The sequence below is a fragment of the Pelmatolapia mariae genome, linkage group LG7, assembly GCF_036321145.2.
Source record: "Pelmatolapia mariae isolate MD_Pm_ZW linkage group LG7, Pm_UMD_F_2, whole genome shotgun sequence".
NCBI lineage: Eukaryota > Metazoa > Chordata > Actinopteri > Cichliformes > Cichlidae > Pelmatolapia > Pelmatolapia mariae.
Window position 1 is genome coordinate 43,649,648 of NC_086233.1, and position 23,402 is coordinate 43,673,049.

The 23,402-nt window shown below is 40.5% G+C and overlaps 1 protein-coding gene across 1 annotated transcript; it reads left to right on the forward strand.

The window, feature by feature from the left end:
- The first annotated feature begins 3,745 nt into the window (after positions 1-3,745).
- Positions 3,746-22,385, forward strand: crabp1a (cellular retinoic acid binding protein 1a). The gene is made up of 4 exons (XM_063480984.1): positions 3,746-4,139; positions 7,985-8,163; positions 17,409-17,522; positions 22,012-22,385. Exons 1-4 carry the CDS (start codon positions 4,070-4,072, stop codon positions 22,060-22,062), a joined length of 414 nt encoding a protein of 137 aa, XP_063337054.1. The 5' UTR covers positions 3,746-4,069; the 3' UTR covers positions 22,063-22,385.
- The last annotated feature ends 1,017 nt before the right edge of the window (positions 22,386-23,402 follow it).

Genomic DNA, 23,402 nt, shown 5'->3' on the forward strand with positions numbered 1-23,402 from the left:
TCTGTCCTTTTGCACACTAATGGGGACCACAATGGACTAAAGGAACAACATGTTTTATTCAGTAAGACTCTAATTTGGTAATGGAGCCCATTGGAAAAGCTGTTTAAGAGGTCATAGGTCACAGGAGTAGTAGGTTTGTTTCCCAGTAAACTTCTATGAACTCCTGAAATCACAAGAGTCACCCCTAGTGGCTATTATAAAGGATGCAGGTTTAAAGCTCTTCTGCATTGGTTTTAGTTTTCAGACAGAGGATATTTCCATCTTTAATGTACAGTTAAGTGTGGGCTCCTATAAGGTTCATGTATGAATAAATGACAACACGGTAAAATACAAATGTAATGATATAATGTTATAACTTACTTTTCACTAATGCAGAAAAAGTAAATTAAAAATCTCTTTGCCAGTCACAGTTGCTTCATTGTTTGTTCAACCATATTTAAAATGTTGGACATTTGTGACGATGACAACTGGAAACACGGACATAGACTTATAGGACAGTCTCTTATTGTAGGGGGGCTTCATCATACATGCAGAAGAAGGGGAAAGCAAACATCGGCAAATAGGAATCCGTGCCTTCAGTATTAAACCTGAAACACGCTGCATACAGTACAACGTGTGGACCTGGATTCTTTTCTCTCAGCCTCAACTGGAACGCACACATGTATTTTTCTTCAGGCACTTGATGCAGCAATAATAATGATGCAGCTATTTTCAGCATAGATGATTTTCAGGGAAGTAATAATGGCGGGTAATGAACCTGTTGTTGTGGCAATGGCTGCATGTGGTGTACTGGAAGGAGGACAGCGATGTTGTCATTATGTTTGACATGACAAAACGAAGCATTGTAAGAGCAGAGCAGCATAAAACACTCATTCATCCGTCTATTGAATTTACTATTAACCCTGTTTGTAGATCAGATCAAGATTCTCTTAGATGAAGACAGGAGTTTCTATTTTAGTCTCGAGGAAAGAATAAACTGCTATTAATTCTTGTGGACTGAAAACAGAGAATAAAATTAGTGGCATTTACATTTAAAAAGAGATCAAGTCTGACAACAAACATCCATGAATGCATCAGAAAGATGGCCCCAACCAACCGCATGCTCAGTGATACCTCACGCAGCAGAAACCCAAGAAAGAGGAGGAACCATGATGGAAGGACAGGCCCCTGCACAGTATGTACCACCAGCAGATAGAGGAAGTGGCTGACATCCAGAAGTCCTATTAGTGGCTAACAAAGCTGGACTGAAAGGCAGCACAGTGGCACTAATCATGGCAGCACAAGAACAAAATAGGAGACGCCTGGTAGGGTGGTTGAGAATGACTGAGCTAAGATCCTGTGGGACTTCCAGATCCAGACCAACAAAATGGTGATGGCTAACCAACCAGACATAGTAGTGGTAGACAAACAGAAGAAGACAGCCATAATGATAGACGTAGCAATATCGAATGACAGCAACATCGGGAAGAAGAGAAGTTGGAGAAATACCAAGGGCTAAGAGAAGAACTCGAGAAGATGTGGAGGGTGAAGGTAACAGTGGTCCCAGTGGTAACCGGAGCACTAGATGCGGTGACACCCAAGCTGGGCGAGTGGTTCCAGCAGATCCCAGGAACAACATCTGAGATCTCTGTCTAGAAGAGCGCAGTCCCAGGAACAGCTAAGATACTGCGCAGGACCCTCAAGCTCAGGTCATTTACCAGAAGCCTGGGAACCTGAGGGATAGACCACCTGCAGGGGCTAGAGTGGATTTTTTTGTATATGTATATATAGATTATATATCCTGGAGGGGTCGTGTAAAACTGTTTTATCAGAGTATCTGTGTCTTACCAGGACACATTTAGAGACCACCAAGTCCCAAACAAGAGGGTTAGAGGGACTGTGGTGCCACAAGTTGCTGGTTTATGAATTGGACAGCTATGGCTGATGTCTTGTCTGGACTGCACTTTGTTCTCACTAACTTTTAAAATTTTTTTTCCTGCTTTCATCCTTTGGTAAGGTTTAGGGACTAAACACTGCTTAGTTAGCAGTTTGTAGGGACATGATAATGCTGTGCTGCTTCAGAGGACCTTTTCTAGGGTAAACAACAATAACATGCATCCACCACATGAGTGCTGGTTTGTAAATGGCACAAATACGTGACTTCCAGCAAGTCGACAGAGGTGTGCATGGGACCACTGTATCTTTCACATTAACTTTTTACTTTTGCTCTTTGGTTAGGTTTAGACAACATAACTAATTGGTATATGATCTCATGCTGTCCAGTAGGCAATGGGTGAAGTGTCTTGCCCAAGGACACAACGACCGAGACTGTCCAAGCCAGGGCTCGAACCGGCAACCTTCCGATTACAAGGCGAACTCCCAACTCTTGAGCCACGATCGCCCCTGCGCAAATATCTAATCAGCCAATCACATGAGAGCAACTGAGTGCATTTAGGCAGGTCAAGATGACCTGCTGAAGTTCAAACTGAGCATCAGAATGGGGAAGAAAGAAGATTTAGGTGACTTGAAATATGGCATGGCTGTTGGTGATATATGGACAGGTCTGAGTTTTGCAAAACTGCCATTCGAATGGTGTTTTCCCACATAAAAACCTCTAGAAAAGGATCTGGAACAGGGAAATATCCAGTGAGCAATGCGTCAGTTGCAATGGAGAAAATGCTTCGTTGATGTCAGAGGTAAAAGGAGAATGACAAGACACCTTTGAGTCTTTCTCAATAATCACTTGTTAACAGCAAAGTATTTTTACAGTCAGAATATTTTTATTCACTAGCAACAATTTATATGGGCTCACCAAAAATGCCCAGCAGACGATTGGAGAAATGTTGAGAGTCGATGTCTGCTGAATTTTTCCCGGTTCCTTGTTGAACCTGTGCCATGGAATAATTTAAAGTTTTGAAGGCAATCACAAGGTGTTACTAATGAAGTGGCGGATCGGTATACATACATGCATGAAAATGGGACGCAGTCACATCCTGACCAAAATTTTGTATATGATTGGCTGAGAGAGACTTGCATTTATGGAGGCAGCATTTGCCTGGGAAGCATATTACAGCATTTTGGCCTTTCATGATCCAGCACTCTCTCCACACCCTGACAATTTCCACTCACTCCCTCATGTTATTTAGTTTATATCATTAGCATTAGAGAGACACACAGACATCTGTTTTCATCAACTTTCACTTTTAGTCAATTTTTGGGGTTGTTCTACTTCCTCATGTGAGCAGATTTCTCACAGCAACACACTTCTGACTGGAAAAGGCAAAAGTTCAAAAGCTAATACATAATTAATGCATTACAATAGAATGCATAATGAATACATTGTTTGTTAAAGCCTGCGAGGGGATTACACAAGAACTATCTGAAGCAATAAGGAAAATCTTTGATCTGTGTTTGTGGTTCACGATGTGTTTTAAGCTCATTCGGTTTAACCTAATATTTCACAGGATCTGTAGAAGTGCACAAAAATCTGTCTTCAAAATCAATAAAACCTGTGACCTGATATATTTTCTGCCTTTGGATCCAGCTTGTCAATTACTATGAAAGCAAACCTTCACACTATGGCTACTCCTAATGCAGCTGTTGACAAACCGCTGGTCTATAAATACCCTTTAAAAGAATGAATTTAGTCTTCCTGATCCCCAGAGAGAGCAGACGTGCCAGTCTTGTTCTCCTGTATTAGTGGGACAGAGCGTCCGGGCGGTGGGTGGAGGGGGGGAGGGACCTGCACTGCCTCTCATTAAAGACAGTTAATAAAAAGGAGCTGAAGACATCCAGCATCCAGCACACCGAGACACACGGATGAAAAAAGCGGCAGGGGTGTGTGTGTGTGTGTATGTGTGTGTGAGTGAGCGTCTGTCTGTGTGAATAAAGAAACAGAAACAATTGGGTGTTAACAGTGTGAGCGGGAGGCTGAGTCCAGAGCAGAGGACACGGGAGCACAGCGAAGGAGAAGGAGGGTGAGAAAGAGTCAAAGAGAGACAGAGGAGAGAGCAAAGAGCGAGGAGAGATCATCAGAGCGTGGAACAGGTTCTTTCTGGAGCCCTCGCACTCAGCCTCAGCCTCAGCAGACATGCCTAACTTTGCCGGCACCTGGAAGATGAAGAAGAGCGAGAATTTTGATGAACTTCTCAAAGCTCTAGGTAAGCCCTCTCTATCCTTCCCTCTGTCTCCTCCACAGCCAGAGCCACATCCCTGAGCAAGGCTGACTATCCATCATGCCCATATAGGAAAAAGGCTTTTCTTGTTCTTTGGGAATGGCATTCCTGACTTCCGACAACATCATATTGTTCGGAGAAGCTGCCTGGGAACAGGAGGCAGAGAACGGAGAGATGCTGCCTCAGGGAATCCCTTGGCTTTAAGGGAGATAAGAAACAGTGGATGCTAAATTCCACCCTAAACAGACGTTGTATTGTTACATGGGGAGGAAAACGGGGGGTGCACAACATTATTCATGTTAAGCATTTAAGTAGGGCATGCATTAATGCCAGGGGAGGTCTCTGGAGCCCAGTGTTTTCTCTTGCCTCTGTTCTTTTTTCTTTTTTTTTTCACCCTTCTTAATCTTAACTGATAGTTGTGATGGTTTAGGTTCAGACCAGTTTAACTGGGTCATTCAATTGTGTTGCAGTGTTTAGTCACGCTGGCAGCGCCGAGGCAGGCAGGGCACGGCAAAGGGCCGCCTGTCTTTAGAATAATGCAGAACCCTTCAGGGAGAAGTTCCACTGTGAGAGGTTCCAGGAACTCTCCCGAACTGCTGACACCAAAGACTGGATTAAGATTCAAAATGTTAATGGACACTTCAGGTTTTAGCATAAAAAAAAAATCATCCAGGTCTAATCTATGTCATTTAATATCAATATGGATGCTGGTCGTATCTACTGCATCTGGTCTCCTGACATGTTTCAAAAATGTCTTCTGGTTTGAACCTATAGCCTTAGTTGGAGATCACCGAGGCAAAGACTGAAACAATGCTGGTTTTAGCTTTTGTGGATAAATAAATTATAATCACCCTTCTTTCATTTCCAGCCTCTATTTATATGGAGTCATTAAGGAGTTTGGAAAGTTCACTAAAGTAGTTCAGCACCTCTCCAGCAACCCCCCCTCCCCATTTTGCGTTTGACATTCACCAGGCAGCAGCTGATCTGGCCTTAACTCTAATGGGGAAATCAGTCACTCTGTTAGTTTAGCACCTCATCCATTCAGGAACACATTAACATCTGCCAGGTCAGATCACCCGGTAGCTCTTACATAAGGACCCCATCAATGAGAATGAGAGAGGGCAGTGATGGGCAACTGACGTGGATGCCAGTGCTGCGGCCCCCACTTTCCATCAACATCTTTATAATTATTTCTTGGCTCAGAGGTTTCCCTGCAGAAAGAGGGGACAATATGCGGAACGAAAAGACCTGATGTGTGCAAACCTGCATCCAAAGCATGTTGTAAATACTCAATAGAAACTTTAGTCAAGTGGTTAGCACCGTTAGCACCGTTTATAGACCTTGAGACATACATGCAAATTAAATTCAAAGGAAATGCAGCCTTTTTAGACATGAGGACTGCCTGCTGGTCGCACTGATCCTCATGCATATTTAATGCTAAAAAAAACCCAAACCACTCTGTGATCTCCTTAGACCATGGGTGGGGTCAAGTAAACTGTCAAATGTGTTTTGAATCCTGACTGTTAACACAGCGGTTTGGGGATAGAATGATCTGAGCTAATTAGGGATTGGAAAATGAAACACTTGATGTTGTTTGCAAGCTTATAAACTGTCTATGGATGGAACTGTAAGTCGGTTGTTGGTAGGAGAAGGGCACTGAGACATAAAAGAGCCAGGGTTTTGGCAGGACGCAAGGCCAGATGGTCTTGCGGACTCAAACCGGGCATGCCAAACACTTGTCACACGCCTGCATGGAGCCACGTGCAGGATCGCCACTTTTGCACCCGTCAAACAAAAGGAGAAAGTCAACGCTGACCTGACCTGACATCCTCAACAGTTTGTTTCCTTTCCTTGCAGACATGGCTGAATAATCCCTCATAATGAGTTTAGTGCCAAAAATTGCACACATTTCTCCAAGTTTTGTGAAATAGTTGTGGGCTCTGCCTGAGCCACAGAGCATTTATTGTGTTTTTACTCACAAATGCGTCGCTGTAATTTTTGGTTAATATTCAAACATGTTTGGATGCAAACATAAACCAATACAAGGAAACCTGCAGTCAGCTTGTCTCACTATATTTAAGGTCCTGAGCTGATAGAAACTGGCATGCAAGCCCAGAGAAGACTATCTGGGTGGGGCTGAGGGTATATTGATGGCTGGTTTCCTACATCTAGTATCAGCAGAACGATATTTCTCTTTGTCACATGTAGATTTTTGTTAGTTAATGTACAGAATAAACAGCATGTCCCACTTTTTCTCATAATGTGTCAAAATTTAAAAAAAAAAAAAAATCAAACACTGTATCTTTACTAAAACAGACTAAAAAGACTTTTGTTTTTGGAAATCTCTATTTGACTTCTTTTCAGTCAATCTTCCTGTCCATGTTAAATTCAATTTTATTTTATTTATATAATGCCAAATAAAAACAGCGGTCACCTTGAGGTGTCTTGTGTTATAAGGAAAATAATAATAATAATAAAACCCCAACATTTAAATGTCCTCCTTTGAGCAAGCACTTGGTGACAGTGGGAAGGAAAAACTCCTTTTTAACAGGAAGAAACCTCCAGCAGAACCAGGTTCAGGGAGGGGGCATCTGCCATGACTGGTTGGGGGAGGGAGACAGGACAAAAGACACAATGATTAAGAGAGCTAGAGATGAATAATAACTAATAGTTAAATGCAGAGTGGTGTATAAATACAGAGTGAAAAGAGCTGAAGAAGAAACACTTGGTGCATCATGGGAAGCCCCCAGACCCCCAGAAGCCTATTGCAGCAAAACTAAGGGAGGATTCAGGTTCACCTGATCCATCTCTCACTATAAGCTTTATCAAAAAGGAAAGTTTTAAGTCTAATGTGAAAAGTAAAGAGAAAGTCTGTCTCCTGAATCCAAACTGGGAGCAGGTTCCACAGAAGAGCGGCTGAAAGCTAAAAGGCTCTTCCTCCCACTCTACTTTTGAATATCAGAGGAAACACAAGTAACCACACTGGCAGGCGTGTGGGGTGGCTCATTCCTTGGAAACGAAGACCATGCAAGACCATTTCTGACATCCATATTTCTGCCCTTGCTGGCTGCTGACCAACTTATTTAGGAGCTGACTGATGGTCAGTCTCATGCTCCGAGTCAGACTCTGAATTGAAGATGCTGGTGTAGCTGATCTGGTTGAGCAGGTGACCCAAGTATTACAGGCTGAGGTCCTTGCTTGTGGGATCTAGGCTCGAGTCTGATCCAGACCATTTCCTGTATGTCCCTCACTCTCTCCCCTCTTTCCTGCCAACTGTCTGCCTTGCACTATCCAGTAAAGCCAAAAGGTCTCACAGTCTGAAAACTCTTTCAAATCCTTCTCTCTTCCAAAATCTGACAGAGAGAATTTTTGCCATCTTGATCATGTGAGTGGAACCTTGTGAAGTCACTTAACATGTTTTAATTTTTGCTTTTAATGGAAAACGAGCCAAAGCCAAAGAGCCCAACATTGAAATATTAATAAAACAAAAGAAATTTGGTTTTGGTGAACACCAAAAATGGGTCCCAGAGACAACAAGAGCAAACATAAGGGATAATATTGTGACTCCAAGCACATACCACTGAGTCTGGGTAGAAAAGCCACACCCAACCATTATTCAAACCTTCTGTTTGTGAAGGGCAACCAGTCAGAAGAAAGATTGCATAAGGGGAGAGGAAGTAAAAGGTTTTTTAGACAGTGGAGAGTTTAAACAACTTTAAAACATCATAAAGGATATTTTGAAACTATAAATTAGTGAAACCCAGCTACAATCGTGAGACCGACCTTTGTTTCTCCCTCTTGTTGATCTGGTTCGGGTCGTGTCCATCCAGGAGTGAACGCCATGCTGAGGAAGGTGGCCGTGGCAGCGGCCTCCAACCCTCATGTGGAGATCCGTCAGGACGGGGAGCAGTTCTACATCAAAACCTCCACCAGTGTGCGCACCACTGAAATCAACTTCCACATCGGTGAAGAGTTTGACGAGGAGACGGTGGATGGACGGAAATGCAAGGTAAATTTGGTGAGAAGTAAAAAATCAGGTGGTAACCTTAACCTCCTAGGACCTGGCGTCCACATATGTGGACATCACAATTTGGGTTGTCTAGACCAAAATACTAAATTTTGCTCTACAAGAGTTCAGGTCTTAGGAGGTTAAGTTAAATGTGGTCCAGAATAAAGGGTAAAGCTAACAAGTCTATTGTTTTTGGCTTAGTTTAGTTTAGTTTAAAGGTATGTTTTAGGCCGTTCTAGCAGGCTCAATTTTGTCTCTCAGGTTCTTGAAAATGTTAAGTTTGCATATTATTTGGCAAATTAAAAACAGAAAATAATGGGACGGTCTGGAATACAAGAGCACCACCGTCAAAATGATTTTATTTTCATTTAGTGTCAAAATAAATAAAAATTCAGCAGAACTGGCTCTTTGAAAACAGTCCAGTTACTTAAAAAGAAAAATCCACAAACCTTGTTCCGAGCACTTAATTAACTTATTTTCTTTCTGCTTTCTAAAACCACCTATGTCGGTGGTTTTAGAGACACAAAGGTGTCATGAATATTTATACCCTGTCACTAGCACAAGCCCCTTGAGATCCGCATGTCCTTCTGTTAAGTGGTACAAGAGGCAGGTGTAGCTCTGTAGAGAGAAAGAGACTTCAAAACAAGATGTGTGGATTTTACTGAGCAATCGGGTCAGAATTTCTGGATGGAAAAAAAAGACTGTTGAGATTTTTCAATTATATTTGTGGTGCTTATGAGAACCACATTGCTTTACTCCCCTTTGCTGTCCCTTTTCCCCACCCTCATTTAAATGTTAAGCTCTATCTTTTTCTTTTTTTTTCAAACACAATAATTTTTGTGCTGTTTTTCTGCGAAGCAAATAAGATGCGAAGCAGATGGTTTATGTTACAGTCACCCATGTGTTAGGATAAGCTTGATTAATGGTGTGACTGTGAGACCACAAACCCACTGTGGGGACTCGCCTCCCATGTGCTGCAACAGAAGTCCCTGAAGGTGGACATAGAAACTTTAAAAAAAAAAATCAGAATTAGTTTAAGTGTAAGGGTTAGGATGTGGTGGGTATTGCCTCTGAACTGCTGACAGAGTTCATTAAAGTTGGCTTAAGCATTTTATACAGATCATTGCAGCTGTTTGAAAAAAGAAAAAAATCATGCACTAATGCGAGGTTTAAATCAGCAGGCATCCTTCAACACATTTATTTCATGAAAAGATGTGACATATAAGCACAATGTTGTATTCTTTGGTACGTCTCAAATAGTTGTCTTTGGTCTTCTTTTCCAGCAGATATTACGCGCAATCGGCTTCATGCTTTAAACTGTCTGCATTGTTTGTACTCCTGGTAATTCTTTCTGTCCTCAAGAGCTTCAAAGCTGTTTCAAAGGCCCGAATGAGAAATTAATACCTCCTCACAGTCCCATCTATTGGTATCGTGCTCACGTCAGAGCAGAGCGATTAAGGGCACTGGTGAGAGTTTCTCTCTGAACCTCTGCAGTCCCCGAGGGAGGACTCTTTCATCCTCAAAAGCAGCTAAAGTTTTGACACAGACATATGTGTGTGTGTGTGTGTGTGTGTGTGTGTGTGTGTGTGTGTGTGTGTGTGTGTGTGTGTGTGTGTGTGTGCGTGTGTGTGTGTGTGTGTGTGTGTGCGTGTGTGTGTGTGTGTGTGCCCCAGGAGGAGCAGAGTGGACTAGGGATTTAATAAAATTGTTCATTTAATAACAAATCCCAGTAAAGCAACAGTCACTCAATGTGTAATTCATAATTACAACAATCTGCACATCTGAGGGGAGAAAATGTAGACATCCTGAACTAACAGCTGTACTCTGTTGCTTGTGATGATAGTGAGCTCGTCTCTTAGAGACATCTCTCGATACGATCTAAACAACAAGGCATTTACATCATCCGTAAAGTGAATGTGCAAGCTGCACAATTAAATAAAGAGGAAGCAGGGATCGATTAAGCCTGATAAGGCCCATGTGAAAACTGACCTTCTTAGAGCTGAGCGCCACCTGTGTCTGCGTATCAACCCAAAAAATTATCTCATATGATCAGTTGCACTCCTCTAAAGTTGACCTAATAGAAAAGTAATCACTTTACTTTTGTCACTTACATCATCTGCATTCAGTCATTTCCTGATATTACAGAGATAATATTTATGTACTGTAAATGGGGACGTGGACATTTTTCTACTTTATATTTGTTACTGTAATATCATTAGTTACTTTGTTTATGTAGTTTATACGTGATATCATATTGTTTATTGCTATAAATGTCAAATCTGTGTGAAAGAAGGAAGAAAAATGAACTTAGAGTATTTAAACATTTGATTTGAACATTGATTTAAACATCTGTCTTTCTGGGCCTATAATTGATATAAAAATTATTATATGTAAGAGTGAAAAACATATCTAGTCTTAATTTGGGTTGTGGTACTTAGAGGAGACATACAACTGAGCATAAAAGTTAACATGACTAAATTGAGGATTTTTTTTCCACACGTGCAGATTTGCAACGAGCATTTTAGAAACAAGATAGTCACTTTTACATTTGCCTGTGTTCAACAAGAATATGGAGCTGCACAGCAGAAATCCTGCAGCTGGGAGGGATTCTGTATCTAGCAGTAAGCTGTCACCCTGCTATAAGTGCCAGGAGAAAAGTAGCTTGGAATAAGTGAGAGCTGTGCTGCAGTATATTCACCTATGTGAATATAGAAAGTGCAGTGCAGAGAGTTACATAACAGATGTGCGAATGAGAATCTTGTCGACCTTCTCAAACCTGTATGAATTTGGAGATCAGTCATATTTTTTAAAATACTTTGATAAGATATTGTCAAATATTTGTCAAATATTTTAACTTTTAGCTCCTCCGTTTAAGACAACTTTCCTCTGATTAGCTGCCCCTCTTACAAGATTTAAACAACAGGTGGGTGGGGCATCTGCACCTGACATCACTATATTGGGAATACTGCCACTCTTTAACATCATACAGAGATTAGTCTTATCCACTGGCTCACTGGGTTTACTTGTACAGTACACACATGAACCTACATGATCTCCATATCTAAAACTCTGTTAATGGTAATATTAGCAACCATCATTAAAACATAAAGAGGTTCCCTTTTAATGTTAATCTACTTCATTGCAAGACTCATAAAAAATGATCAAAAAACACACTATACCTTTATCACCTATTCGTGAGGGACTGAAGTCGTTTAGAGACCTTTTTTCTTTTTATTAGAATTGGCCATCGACATTCAGTAGCATCTTTCACAGTTTTCAAACTGCTTTTCTTTATCCTGTATTACGTAATTTCCCCGCCAGCTTGCTCTTCCAAAAAGCTAGACAGTTGTCTGGTTCCATTTTCAAATCTGTAATGGAAAAGTTAACATCCCGAAATATTCCTGGGCAACAGGACAGAGTGAAATTCCTGCTTGTGGAGAAGAAATTCTGCACACGGAAAGGAAAATGTGTAATTGCATGCATGTACTACATTAAGTCAATATAATTCAGCCCAAAGCCTGAGAAATTGGAGATACAGTGTGTATTTATCCCAAACCACAGCGTCCCTGTGGGTATTTGGACTGAACTCATTAACAGTTTGAGCCTTGTATCTCTCTCTCTGTAGCACTGCAGATAATACGTGAATGCTTTAGCTGCACTCACCGGATAACATGTGACACACAGACTTGTTGTCTTTACCTTTTGTTTTATGGTTTGATCTACATGTTGCAGCCAGGGGGAGCAGACATGACCCATTTTATATGACAGCGTTGGCTCCTTCTGTCTGAACCCTGGGGCTGGGCTACACAGCTCTCAGCATCTCTGCTAGGAAGCCGACAAGTCAAGTTACCGTCACACATTTCTCACCTCTGGTTGCTTGGGTTAGCGCACTGCATTTAGGGGCAAAAGGCTTTATGAGATATAAGACAGTCCAGACAAAAGGTACAGGCAGAGGTGTGCATGACCCTGGATTTGAATGTAAAATTGTCTTTAAATTAAAGTGGCTGTCGGGCCACTTTAAATAGGGGTTTATATTTATTGTGTTTGGCTTAATCAAATTTGTGTTATAGCATGTACAGTAGGGGAAATAATTGTTCAATCCACTTCTGAATTTGTTTGTTCACTCACAAAGAAATGAACAGTACATATTTTTATGCTAGCTTCATTTTACTGGAGACAGAATAACAAACAAAACAAAAAAAGACGGAGGATAAGAACCTCCTTCCCTCAGCCCGAACACTGAAAATGGGTCATGGATGGGTCTTCCAGCAAGACAAAGACCCAAAACAGCCATTTCAACAAAGGAGCGGCTAAAGAAGAACACATTAAGGTCATGGAGTGGCCTAGCCAGTCTCCAGACTTCAGTCCTTCAAGTTGTTGAGCAGCAGCCAAGAAACCTAAAGGAGTCCACCCTGAGATGTCTGCAAACTGACCAACTTCAAGAAATGTCTTATCACCAACAAGGGCTTGTCCAAAAATTAGATAATGTTCACGTCTTTGCAAGACTTACAAATTCAGCAGGGGACCAGATATTTTAAATTATAATATAAATAATAATAACAAAAAAAGTCTTCTAGCTAGTTTTGATGTGCAGCAAATTCTTCTCGTTCTGGATTCTGGCTGATCCCATGTTTCTCTCCTGAGACCACAGAGTGCCTGAAACAAGTGAAAAAAGAGAAGATGGTTGCAAAACAGCAGGACATTTTCACAGAAAAGAAAATGACAACAACCTCAGTGTTGGACTGAGTTCAGCCACTAATTAAGGGTTATGCAAACAGTGCTGAACAAATACTGGACACTCACGGGAGGCTGAAACTGAAAACACTGCATTCATGCAAACAGCATTGATGGTTCAACATTACAAGGAGAATTTTTTTTAGCAGTTGCCAATTTACAGATAAAGCAACACTATTATTTATTTGAAGCCGGTCTTTCCAATATGCACCCAATCTTAAGCTTATTTAACCACTTACTGTGTATTAAACTACTAAATAGACCATTATTACCACTGAGCTCCCTGCAGTTTGTTGCTGGCAAGGCTTTAATGCCCCCTTTGTCTTAAAACAGCTGTTTAGCTTGAGGCTTTAAATCAAAACAGTAAAGCTGTAGGGAGATGAAAGGTGATGAAATGCCCCACATAATCACGATCTTATTTTGAAGCAATGGTGGTCAGCAGCAAGCCTGCTGTTCCCTTGTGTGGCAATTATTACACAATCCTAGAGCAAAACCTGCAGGAGGCAGGACCCGCTGACCCTGGCACATGTGCCACAGGGGCGAGAGGGAGTGTGCGGGTGTTGGCGAGGTCTCAGGTGGATGAGGTTGGCAGAGAAGCCCTAAGTGGGTTTTAGCCTTCAGGCTTGGCTGCACCAGTGGTTAAAGGGATTACAAACTGATCTGCACCTTGTGAAGAGCAGAGGGCTTATTAACACCACCACAAGGTTAAAAAGCTCCGGTTAATCTGTGCAAGTGTGGTAACTGATAAGGTGCTTCCTGTCAATGCCAGAGGTGACAGCGAAAGTTAAAGGAGATAAGCTTTAGTGGAGAGTGGTGGTTATTATCAGGTAATTTACTATCTGAGTTTGTGGTTTTTTCATTTGTAAATATAAAACATCATCTGAGCACAACATAGCAAAGAGAACTTTCTTCATTTATGCTGATGGGCAGCACTGATGATGGTGGTGTCCTTTTTGCAAAGGAAACACTGTAACACCAGCTAATGATAAAAATTTCTTCCTCGATGTACATTTTAGAATAATACTGCTGTGCCAAACGCTTTAATAAATACCCAGTGATTTCCACAGTTCCACCTAATGTTGTGTGCACCTCTTCAACCTAAAGAGCGATGCTTTCAATGACAAAAAATTTAAAAAAAATGAAAAAATTATAGAAAATGATGCAATAATTATGATATCTTAATCTGATGCACTAGTATTGTTCGTACATCATCATAATAACGCTGGTACAAGATCAGCAGTGCAACTGACCAATCAGTGTTCAGTTAGCATTAGCCTTAAAGCTACCTAATGCTGGGATATCAGATTGGATATGCTGCTTGGTAAATTTTTATTACATTGTATAAATTAATAAAGAAAAGAGTTGAAATGTTTACCATTTTTACCACAAGGGAGTTTTGTATAATCAAGCACATTTTCTTTTCTTCCCCACATCGCAAAGCTATGACATCACAACAACATGATTGGTCAATTGCGATGTTGATCCTTGCTCAACATTATTATGATAATGGCGGAAGAACACCAACTCTGGGGTATGAGACGCACCACAGTTACACAGGTTTACACTGAGATATTCATTGATGGATATTAATCTAAAGATTCTGAAATTTAACAGCCAGCAGTAGCTTTTTTTCTTCTCTGTTTTCTCCTGTAATGTGAATAAATTTACATTGTTTTAACGGAGCTCATATGAAATTATTATGGGATACTGGAAAAATATGCCCCCAAAAGCCATTTTGAAACAATGAAAACATTGCAAAGATGCATATTAGATGAACGAAATGACCATTTGTGATCATAAGTTCCCATGGGAATCTATCACTAAAGAGGTTGCGATTTTTTTTTTTAAATATCTGTCATCTTTTTGTAGGAGTCCGTTTTAAACGGTTCTTAGAAAAAACTGTGCATCTGCCCTCTCTTTATCAGTCTGACACGTCATTTGTCTTCTGGCAGCTGCAAGGAAAGGCGAAGGATAAACACTGCCGTTAGAGAGATAATGTGATCAAACTGTGGGAGGAAATGAGAGAAAGCGGAGCGAGAGTGTTATTTTGGGCTCTGAAAGAAAGCTTGAAAAATCCAACATAAAACTTTAAACCTTAACAGGAAATGAGATGTTTTCCCTCCACTTCCCATCATACTATTTGCATCTGGTAAAACATGAGAGACTAAAAGAAAAGCAAAGACAGGGGATTTTCTAATAAGTAAAACACTACAGACACACTGGAAAAGGTGAAACACATGCTGCAGACATTGGTCTTGGCCTCAAATGTGTGTACATAAGCACTTAGGATGCATGAGAATTTATCTGTGACTGGGAAAGCAAAAGAAAGATCAAATGAATAAAAAAGAAAAAAGGCAAAGAGTGGAAAAAAGAGCTAAAGAAAGAAAGTAGTAGATGATCTGGCAGCAATATCATCAGCTGACTTTAAATTTGACCATTATTTTTTATGTCAGCTGCACAGCTGTTACTGTATGTGACGTTTGGTAAAATCTGTCCACAGATATATAAATATGAGCACCTTATAAAGTCTTTGTGGTATAGTTCCTGCTACAGGAAATCTCTCTAAGACTTGCTACTGATACACACAGAGTTACAAAGTGAAAAACCATATCAGCCTTGCTGTCGTGGCTGATAAACAGAGGGAACGCTGGAAGAAAGCCCTGCTGTTCTTCAGCTTGGCAAAGACTGTGGACGGCAGCCCGCGGGGATCTGTGATGGCTTTGGCTACCTTTGATATGGTGATTAACATTTGCCTCTGAGAAACCGAGGTGGCTGCTGAATTCAAATCAGAGGAATGGTGCTTTTTTCGAATTACAAAATAGCACAAACTATCAAACAAATGATCAGAAATCAACACACAAATACTCCACCATGTGAGAATGTATGTGAGAGTTTTTATTGTAGAGATCTTTTAGGGTTTTTTAAGTCTTGGATAGTGCTTTGACAGCTTTGATCAGTTCCAGGCTTTGGAGTGAGATCACTTAGCTAATTAGGATGCAATGCTGAAATGAAAAATGCAGCTGGCTGTATGGAGACGAAGCAAACTTCAACTGTGAGAAATCCGAGTCAGAGAACAATAAGGCAGTGTTTTTATATAAGTCTTGAGTGACAACCTAGCCACCAGTTACACTCTGAAATTTTGTTAAATTCAATAAAATAATGGATTAACAAAATAAAACATTTGGTGTTATAGTAGAGCTGGTGGTACACTGAGTTTCCAGTCTTTGTGCTAAACTGCATTGACACTGATTAAACTAGAAAAAAAGTTCTCTAATTCTGAATTCTTCTCTCATTTTTAAATATATGAAATCTGAGTAAAATTACAACAAAGAGTAAATTAACATGTATGATGTAAAATAACTCCTCAATGAATTCGTATCCAGAAAGAGAAGCACATTTCATAAAATATCATACAGTTTATTTAACAGAACAGCTCTGGAAACAGTGGACAGCTGAAATGAATTGCAAGGGCAGTTTATGGGTCTCACACCGTCTAAATGATATACGCTGACCTTTTTGTTTTTTTCTCTCAAGTAGGCTGTGTTGGATTTTTTAGCAAATGTGAAGCCAATGGAGGTCTGCCAGGACTGGCTGTAATGTGTTACATGCATCAAGTGTTTGTAAGCAGCTTTGCTTGTTGTTCTAATTCATGTGTGGCCGAATAAAAGTTGTTCAGTTAGGCTATTGGCGAATACGTCCACTGAACCAGTACATGGCTAGACTGAAGGCACATTAATGCTGGCAGATGAGTTTAAAATTGGTAAATGTGTAAATGTTCTACAAATCGTTGCTATATTGATATTTTAAATATACAGTAAAACATCAAGGTTGGGAACTATATATCAACCAAATGTGAAACTTTCTTTATGCATTCACAGAGTTCTGCTGTATGAACACAGTACCCTTACATTACTGTAACTCATCAACCATTTTGGTAATTTTTGGTAATTCTGTAATTTTGGTCATTTTACAGCCAAAATTTGAAAATAAGTCCATGTGGCCTGTGAGCTGTCTAGGTGATAAAAGGTTAAAGCCTACATTTCTTTCTAATGGCGATTTCTCAGAAGTTTCTCAGAAGTCTTTCTCGTGTTCTCTGATTTATGATCTCGGTAAAGATTTTCCTTGTGTATTTATGATCTCAGTTACTACTTTTAGTTATTGTTCAGCATAGCTTAATGTTCATGTTTGAAATCATTGCTCCCATTTAGAATAAAACACATGTTAAAGCTGGACATGTTTTAGGGTGTGCCACCTTCAAAATGTTGAATTCGAGGCCTTAAAAAAGGGAGTCCACGCACCAGCCATCTTTGACATGCAGTCTGTGAGCAAAACTCACTTCTGGCTAAAACAACTTAGTGCTGATGTTGACATGCATTATGGGTAAAATTCAAAAAGCCCATTTGGGAAATGATCACATTGCACACCCTGAAACAGTGTAAAAGTGCAACATGAATATATATCTTCTAGATAATCATGCTGACCCTCGTGCCTTTTTGTCCCTGTCTTCCCAGAGCCTCGCCACCTGGGAGTCGGAGAACAAAATTCACTGTCAGCAGACTCTGGTGGATGGTGACGGCCCCAAGACCTTCTGGACCCGAGAGCTGAATGGAGATGAGCTCACACTGGTGAGCGCACACTAATAAGTCATCTTCTCACTGAAAGCCTCTTAATAGATGACCTCTGTTGCTTAGAAAAAAACCCCAAACAACTTTACCAACACAAAAGCAGAAATGTTGAGGCTAAATGAAGAGAAAGACAAAGAATGAATGTTTGCCTAAAAATGTTATTTTACACGGATTGAGAGCAGGATCTGTAAGGTTTGTCTGTATCACAGCTTGGACCCAAAAGACATCAGATGCATTAAGATGTGCCTCTTGAGCAACTAGTGTACTCTGTTTGAGAAATGGTTAATAAAACTCAGGCAGTGAGTGTATGAAGTCACCCTGGAGATTCATCCATAAAGGAAATGAGAGAGGCTGTTTCCCAAGGAGGCAAGCTTTCATCCACCCCGCAGAGAGATGTGAAAGGAGAACAAGAGGGGCTGCTACGCTGACATTGCAGTAATACCCCCTGTATTTATCCAGATTAATATGGGCAGGAGTCAATGGGTCTAAAGCCCCTCAAATGACGTGCAGGGGAGCAGAGCAATGCATCGGAAGACCAGTTCTCAGGGCCTCAACAGCTTTCTATTCTCAATGTTCAGCACTCCCACACTCATTTCTGTTGTTCTTATGAGATGAATATCCAAAAGGCCAAAGCCTGAAACAATATGGAAGGTTTAGATGCTGAAAATAAGTCATCACAGAATGTTTGTATAGCTCTATATTACAGGCCAGAATCAAGCAAGAAACAGTTTAGATCAAATCCTCAGTGCCTAAATAGTATTTTGCTCAAAGCTCCTCGTTGTTCAAACTGACAAGCTGAGGAGGCTGAACATATGAATTCTTCTCGAGGCGATAAAAGCAAAATGTGTTACAGAGCTTGCCCCTCTGGTGGCCATGCTGCTGTGGAGGAGCTGAAGCATTCACACACTTACGGAGAGTGATCCTGCTGAACTGTGACAGAAGCTCAGTCTCTGTGCTTCTCAGCTCTTCTCACTACTCTTATCCATGTACATCACTACACAGTCAGAGAAGCTTGAAGCCACATTTGTCCATGCTACTGTAGAGTTTAAATATAGGTAAATAATATGCAATGCAATTTAAACTGTCCATCCATGATAACACTAAGGAGTAGTGTGCCATTGCCTTGCCATAATCTCTGGGTTGCAAAGGGGCTTGCAGAGAAGCAGCACCTGTGCACAAGCTGAAGCTGATTAAACAGCATGGGGGATGTGACAGGATAGGACTCACGCAAGGCTGTCAGCTGAGACATCATCTGATCTGCCAAGCTGATGTCTAACCTTGACTCAGTGGTCTACACTCTGGTCTATAGATTACTAAAATGACTTTGGAGTGGCAAACATAATCGCTGCCTGGATTACATTCGGAGCCATCTGTGGATAGGTTTAGGCAACTAATGCACTATACTCTGATAGGTCTCTGATAGGCTCCTTTGGTTAGCATTTCGTCTCATTGGACAGCTTATAAGAGTTCTTAAGCAGGATTACCAAATGTTAAACTTTAAAAAACGTTTTTTTTTAAAAACCCTCCAGACTTTTTATCTCCCTAATTTGTTATAAAATTGCAAAGACCAAATGCAAGACAGGAGGCAGATGAAATGTAAGGGAAATAAATACATAAACACTACTGGGAACACTGGGAAAATAAGACTATTAGAAACACGAAACAAGAAACTCAACAAACAGAAACACACCACACACTAAACAAGCAGGTTAACATGGTTTATGTTTTTTTTAAACTCATTGAAGCGGAAAGCCAACACTCTTGATTGCTTTATTTCTAAATCACTGAACGAACAGAGGCATCATTTACTAATTGTTCAGCACGTCATGAAGCACCATTACGAGAACGAGAGAGCCATGAGTCATCTTCACACCCAGATGCCTTTCTGTCAGACAAGGAGCTGCAAAACCCAAAAGAAATATTGTGTGAATCTAATTTGAAGCTATCTGCTTTTAAAAAAAGGACTAACAATAGCAGAGCTTCAGCTCTGACTCAAAGGAAGACTCAAGATCACACAGCAATGGTCTGAATGTGGCACATAACTAGGGCACATTTCCATATGATTTGCATGATCCGTTTAATTGGTTTAAGTCTGGAAATACTTGAGGGATAAAGTTGTTGTGTGGACGTCTTTTTGCAGCTGCATCATCTTGAAATGAAATCAGAGAACAGAAGGCTGGGCTCGAGCTGTGCATAAATCAGTCATTCAGAGGTTTCCTTTGGTTTCATCATCGGCAGTGTGAGGTAGACCCAGACTGATGAGCATAAATGTGACACTGATGTAGTGGCACATACTTCACTGTTAAAAGGAGAAACGTTTTCTTCTTCAGCCCCCATAATCTTATTCTCTTGACATTATCCTAAAGAAAAAAGCAGATTGTTGTTTGGTTCAGAATTCAAAGCAAGAATACTTTCTAAGGAGAAAGTAAGTAGATTTGAAAGTATCTTTCAATCACTCTGACTGATGACTAAATGGCCAAAAATAAAATGGGAAACCTATTAATATGAGTCTAAAACCATTATAACACGTGTCGCAGCCCAGAACCTTTCTAGATGTTATTCGATGGAGGCGTGTGTGGAAACATAAATGTCAGGCACAGACATCGGATATTTTTATTCTGCCAGCTCTCTAGTATGAAATCTATACAACGCAATTCAGAGCCCAGTGGGTGGGAGTCATGTGCACTGTTACCTGCACCTTTAACTTTAACTTTCAGTTAAAGTCCTCTCCACTCCTCTTCAGTGGAACCATCTCCCAGTTTGGATTTGGGAGACAGTCACTATCTCTACTTTTAAGATTAGGCTCAAAACCTTCCTTTTTGATCAAGCATATAGGTTTTTTGGGGGGCCTTTTTCAGCTTTATTTGATAGGCTCAGTGAAGAAAGGACAGGAAAGCAGGGGCAGACTCAAACCACTCTCAGCCTTATGACATGTGGTCGCCACTCAATGCACTGAGCTAAACCAGCACCAGATAAAGTGTATAGTTAGGGCTGGATCATGTGACCCTGAATCCTTCCTTAGTTATGATGCAATAGGCCTCGGCTGCTGGGGGCTTCCCGTGATGCACTCTGCGTTTATACAGCACTTTGCATTTATTATTAGTTATTATTAATCTCTGTCTCTCTTCCACGGTGTGCCTTTTGTCCCGTCTCCCTCCCCTCACTTCCAACCCGTCGCACGGCAGATGGCTGCCTCTCTCTGAGCCTTTGTTCTGCCGTAGGTTTTCTTCTTGTTAAAAGGTCTGTGAAGGTCCTCAGTCATCCAGGTGATCGTGATCTAATGAGCTTGGAAAGAAAAGCATCTGGACTTCTTTAAGTTTCTTGAAATCAAGAAGTAAAGAAATCAATCAAATCAAGAAACCTAAAGAAGCCCAGACGCTTTTCTTTTCAAGCTCCTTGGACTTCCTGTTAAAAGGGAGTTTTTCCTTCCCACTGTCACTAAGTGTTTGCTCAAAGAGGTTCTCTGACTGTTGGTGTTTTCTCTGTATTATTGTAGGGTTGGTCTTTACCTTACAATATAAAGCGCCTTGTTATGATGATGCTATATAAATATAATCAAATTGAACTGAACTGAACACTCATTTAAAATTTAACAGTGAACAACTGCTAGTATGATTTTTGACCAAAGAATTCAGCAGCTATCATCAGATTCTGGATGTGTTCAAAAATCACTGCATTGCTCAGTCCTTGTGACTATGTGAGCGAGGGGGAAACTGAGAAACTAGAATTTTTTGTCACTTTTGGCACAAATTTTTGGTTCTATAGACAATTTCTTTGAGGACACCACCCCTGATTCCCCCTCAGATACCTCACTGTTGTTTAAATGGTTTAAGAGAACATTTTTAAATTCCTGTCTTAGGCCCACCTGTGCCACTCTATTTAAAGAAAGAAAAATCCTGGAAATGCTCCTGTATATACAGCAGAAGTTTATTTTTTAAAAAAGCATCTAAACTTTAAATTTATAAAGAAAACAGTGGAGAACAAATGAAATTCAATTTCATAGCAAACAAAGGACATGTTCAGAAACAGACATAAGCCATTTCCAAATGAGCCCATTGCACTTCAACAGTAATAAGACTACAGGAAACACATCAGTACTCTTATGTGAAATACAAAACCTGTTTGAACTTTGCGAGAACAGTTTATGATCAGTCCTGGGAGATCGGTTGAGAACACATATTTTCTGGTATTTTAGTGGTCCTGCATGTCAACACAAACTATGCTGCGGTGTCTGTGTCTTTGTGCAAAGGGGAAAAAAAATGTTTGCATTAGATCAAGGCTGGGCTTTTGTCATCTCAGTGTGTTTAGAACAGAGGATAAAGGCACATTCTTTCAGAAAGATTTATTGTGCACTTATTTGCACACTCAAAAACTGAAAAAGTCCAAATGCCTTAGGACTTTTAGGCAGGTTTGTTGAAGTTTCAAAATGTGAACATTATAAGCGATAATCACTATCACATGGATGAAATTATCTTTTTGTCCCCTCCAGATTTTTGGTGCGGATGACGTAGTGTGCACAAGGATTTATGTCCGGGAGTGAAGCGCTACGACCTTCATCAGACCGAGGCAGACGCCCATTTGGGCCACAGCTCATTTAAACCCAACAACACATCATGCTAACATGCTAACGCATTTGCGACGTATCCTGTATTATCTCTCAGCATCAGCCTGCTTAGTATCCCATAGCAATGTTTCTGTAATCTGGTTATTAATAGTGAATATTGTGTCAGCAGTAAAGTAGCTGGTATCTCTATATCCATACGTACAATCCTGGTGTCGGCTGTTTAAGTAGGAGTTAGTCATCAGTTGCATCGATTAAATGTTCATGTTCAATGAGAACACACAATAAAAAATGGAAACAAATAGTCTCTGCGCTCATTTCTCGATTACATGAATTTAAAGTGAAGGTGCCCTGGGCATCAAAACATCATTTTAAAGGAATAGTTTGGTGAAAGCACCACAAAGAGAGAAACAGCGTTCACATGTATGAGTTGCTTCAGTGACAATGGTAAACGGAGTAGTTTTTATATAGCACCTTTCTACTCTACCTGCGCACTCAAAACACTTTATCCAACATGCATCATTCACCCATTCCCTCACATTCATACAAGCACTTTTTTACTATCGAACATTCACACTCTGATGGATGCAGGATCAAACTACCACCCTTCTGGCTAGTAGATGTCCTGCTCTACTTCCTGAGCTACAGCCACCCTATGAGCATGCAGTGCAGTCACTCACGAGACAAAACAACTACTGGCATCATCCTACTTTGAATAAAGTCCTGATCAACTAGCCTTACCAAGACCCTTCCCCAGTTTACATGACTGGAAAGAGAGCTGCAACTTCACTGGTAACACAAAACCGCATGTATAGAATCAGTAAAATCTGCAGAAAAAATAAAATAATTTTCCCTCTTTCTGGTTTCTTATCTTCTTTTTTTGCATATTTGTAATACATATTTCAGATCATCAAACAAATTTTAATAATAGACAAAGATGACCCGAGTAATTGCAAAGTGCAGTTTTTGAATGATGATTTCATTTCTTGGAGGAAAAAAATCTGTCCAAACCTACCTGGCCCTGTGTGAAAAAGTAATTGTCACCTTGTTAAATCGTGAATTTACTGTGATTAACCATGTTTTTCGGAAGGCCGAGTCATTTCCATTACATCTCTCAAAAACATCTTGATGATCCTACAAGACTTTTAGGAAAATTTTCTAACGTCTGATCTGACAAAAGCTGAATTTTTTTGAAGGGTTTGCAACCGGTTACTTCGGGCATAAAACTAACACAGCATTTCATAAAAAGATTACACAAACAGTCAAACATGGTGGCGTTAGTGTGATGGTCTAGGACGTGGAAGAGATGCTGTAACTGA